At 47.9% G+C, this 2,503-nt stretch overlaps 1 protein-coding gene across 1 annotated transcript; it reads right to left on the reverse strand.

Annotated features, from left to right (window-relative positions):
- Nucleotides 1–1,422: 1,422 nt before the first annotated feature.
- Nucleotides 1,423–2,500, reverse strand: LOC104834218 (myosin-8-like; the record flags this gene model as incomplete). The annotated part of the gene is made up of 3 exons (XM_010571391.1): nt 1,423–1,578; nt 2,190–2,285; nt 2,429–2,500. Coding segments are annotated over 3 exons (324 nt in total), but the record flags the coding sequence as incomplete, so codon positions are not given.
- Nucleotides 2,501–2,503: the final 3 nt, after the last annotated feature.

The following is a 2,503-nucleotide window of genomic DNA, read 5'->3' on the forward strand; positions in this document are numbered from 1 at the left end:
TTTCTACAATATCACTAAGGAAAGCACCACGTTCAACAGATGGGCTCTCTCATCAGGAAAGAAAGATTCCCCCAGGCAGGGTAGTGTTTCAGAGGGTAGTGTGCCAGAGACTCAGCTTTTGTGGACACTGACCTGATTTACAGGAAGAAAAGGAACTATCACAGAACTGTCACCAGCCTTCTCCAGTTTTAGCCCAAGGGGAGAAGATATTCTTCACGGTCCCCCTGTCTAGCTAAATGTCGTGGTTTAACCACAGCCAGCAACTAAACACCACGCAGCCGCTTACTCACTCCCCCCCGCCCCGCCCCAGTGGGATGGGGGAGAAAATCGGGAAAAGAAGTAAAACTCATGGGTTGAGATAAGAATGGTTTAATAGAACAGAAAAGAAGAAACTAATAATGATAATGATAACACTAATAAAATGGCAACAGTAATAATAAAAGGATTGGAATGTACAAATGATGCACAGTCCAATTGCTCACCACCTGCCGACCGACACCCAGCCAGTCCCCGAGCGGTGATTCCCCGCCCCCGCTTCCCAGTTCCTATACTAGATGGGACGTCACATGGTATGGAATACCCTGTTGGCCAGTTTGGGTCAGGTGCCCTGGCTGTGTTCTGTGCCAACTTCTTGTGCCCCTCCAGCTTTCTCGCTGGCTGGGCATGAGAAGCTGAAAAATCCTTGACTTTAGACTAAACGCTACTTAGCAACAGCTGAAAACATCAGTGTTCTCAACATTCTTCGCATACTGAACTCAAAACATAGCACCGTACCAGCTACTAGGAAGACAGTTAACTCTATCCCAGCTGAAACTAGGACACTAAATTAATGAAGCAAACATGGTGGAGGCTAAAGACCACCTTCTGCCAGCTTCCCAAGAAAACATAAACTCTGTTGGTTATCAGCCCTCCACAAATCTTCCTTGGAGAGCGGCCAGCAAAAGGAGCAGCTCACACCTGACATGTTGCGCAACTGGAAACTGATGAGGTGCTGTATGGGTAAACATAATGTAAGATGTTGTTTGGGACAGAAGAGTAGGAAGGCTGAACTGGCAGGAGTCACTGTCAGGAATTATTGTCCTTAATTTCTCTTCATGTGATGTTAAATTTCTATTCATGCCCAGTGACTAAGTAAGAAAGAAGGGGTAAGTAGTCATGAACCAGATAACAAAAAGCTGTACCATGACATAGGTACACAGAAGTTATAAGCCAAAGCTGTGCCCAAAAGCTAATGCTGATATAGACCTAACCACTAAAAAGACAAACAAAGGAACACTGGTGCTCATAGTGCATATGCAAAGGCATATACGTTCTTTATTCTCTAGACGTTAACTTGGTTACAAAGACACATTGCAGAAGAAAGCGACTGAGAGGTTCACATTTTGTGCAGCCCTCAGGTCACTTTGCTGCCTCAAGACATCCTCACTCTTCCTCTTCTATCTTCTTGCCATGAAACTCCCGACTCTTCACTCGGAGCTTGTTGACCTGCGACTCTGCAATGTCAGCCCGTTCCTCAGCTTCTTCCAGCTCGTGCTGGATCTTGCGGAACTTGGAGAGGTTGACATTGGACAGCTCCTCCTGTGTGGGGAGAGGGAGTCGGTGGTGAGGAGCCCAGGGCAGGGGTGTCACTCCTCCTGCACCTTGGCCTTGCAGGGTTGTAGCTCTTCCACCCCACTCCCACCGCCGATTACACGTAAGCCTCACACAGACCTCCTCATCCTCCCTTATTCAGGACCCCACTGTGACAAGCTTCGCCAGTACTATGTCACTCCTGAGGAGCAACTTTGTCACTTGGATTTGTCATTTGTGTACTTATTCTCCCACTACTTGATGCCCAGCTATTGGTGCGGCTTATTAGGTTGAGAAAGACCCTGAAGCCTTCTGCTGTTGATTACTAGCAGAGATTCATGAACTTCAGTTAACTTCAGTCAGTGGATGTAGCCCCTGGGTTTGTTTAGTCTGACGTCCTGTATAAAACAGGCTGCAGAATTTCCCTCAGTTCATCACTGACTGCTGCAGGGTGCCCAGAACTCAGCAAGGCCTCATGACACGACAGTAAAATGGTGTGGCCAAGACTGTTGTATCTTGGGAGATTCTTTCATGCCCCTTTCCTGCTATTCGTACTCATCTCAGTGAGTGTGCTGCCCCAATGGAAGGTGGCTCTTGCCCATTCTTTGAGCAATACTCACAGCCTCCTCTGCTTGTCTCTTGTAGGATTTCACCTTCATTTGCAGCTTGTCCACCAGATCCTGCAGCCTGAGAATATTCTTACGGTCTTCCTCAGACTAGAGCGGTTGGCAAGCAGGAAAGAGAATGAATTGTTGGTTCTGCATCATGTGAGGTTAACAGTTCCCTTTGGGGATGGTGTGCACAAAATCTGACTTGCTGTGAGAAAACTCTGTCAGCCCAAGGCGGCCTCCTGCCTTACCTGGTAGGTCAGCTCCTTCACCCTCCTCTCGTACTTGCGCACACCCTTCACGGCTTCAGCGCTGCGCTTCTGCTC

Source organism: Haliaeetus leucocephalus, unplaced genomic scaffold (assembly GCF_000737465.1).
Source record: "Haliaeetus leucocephalus isolate CR32 unplaced genomic scaffold, Haliaeetus_leucocephalus-4.0 Scaffold319, whole genome shotgun sequence".
In the NCBI taxonomy this organism is placed as follows: Eukaryota; Metazoa; Chordata; class Aves; order Accipitriformes; family Accipitridae; genus Haliaeetus; species Haliaeetus leucocephalus.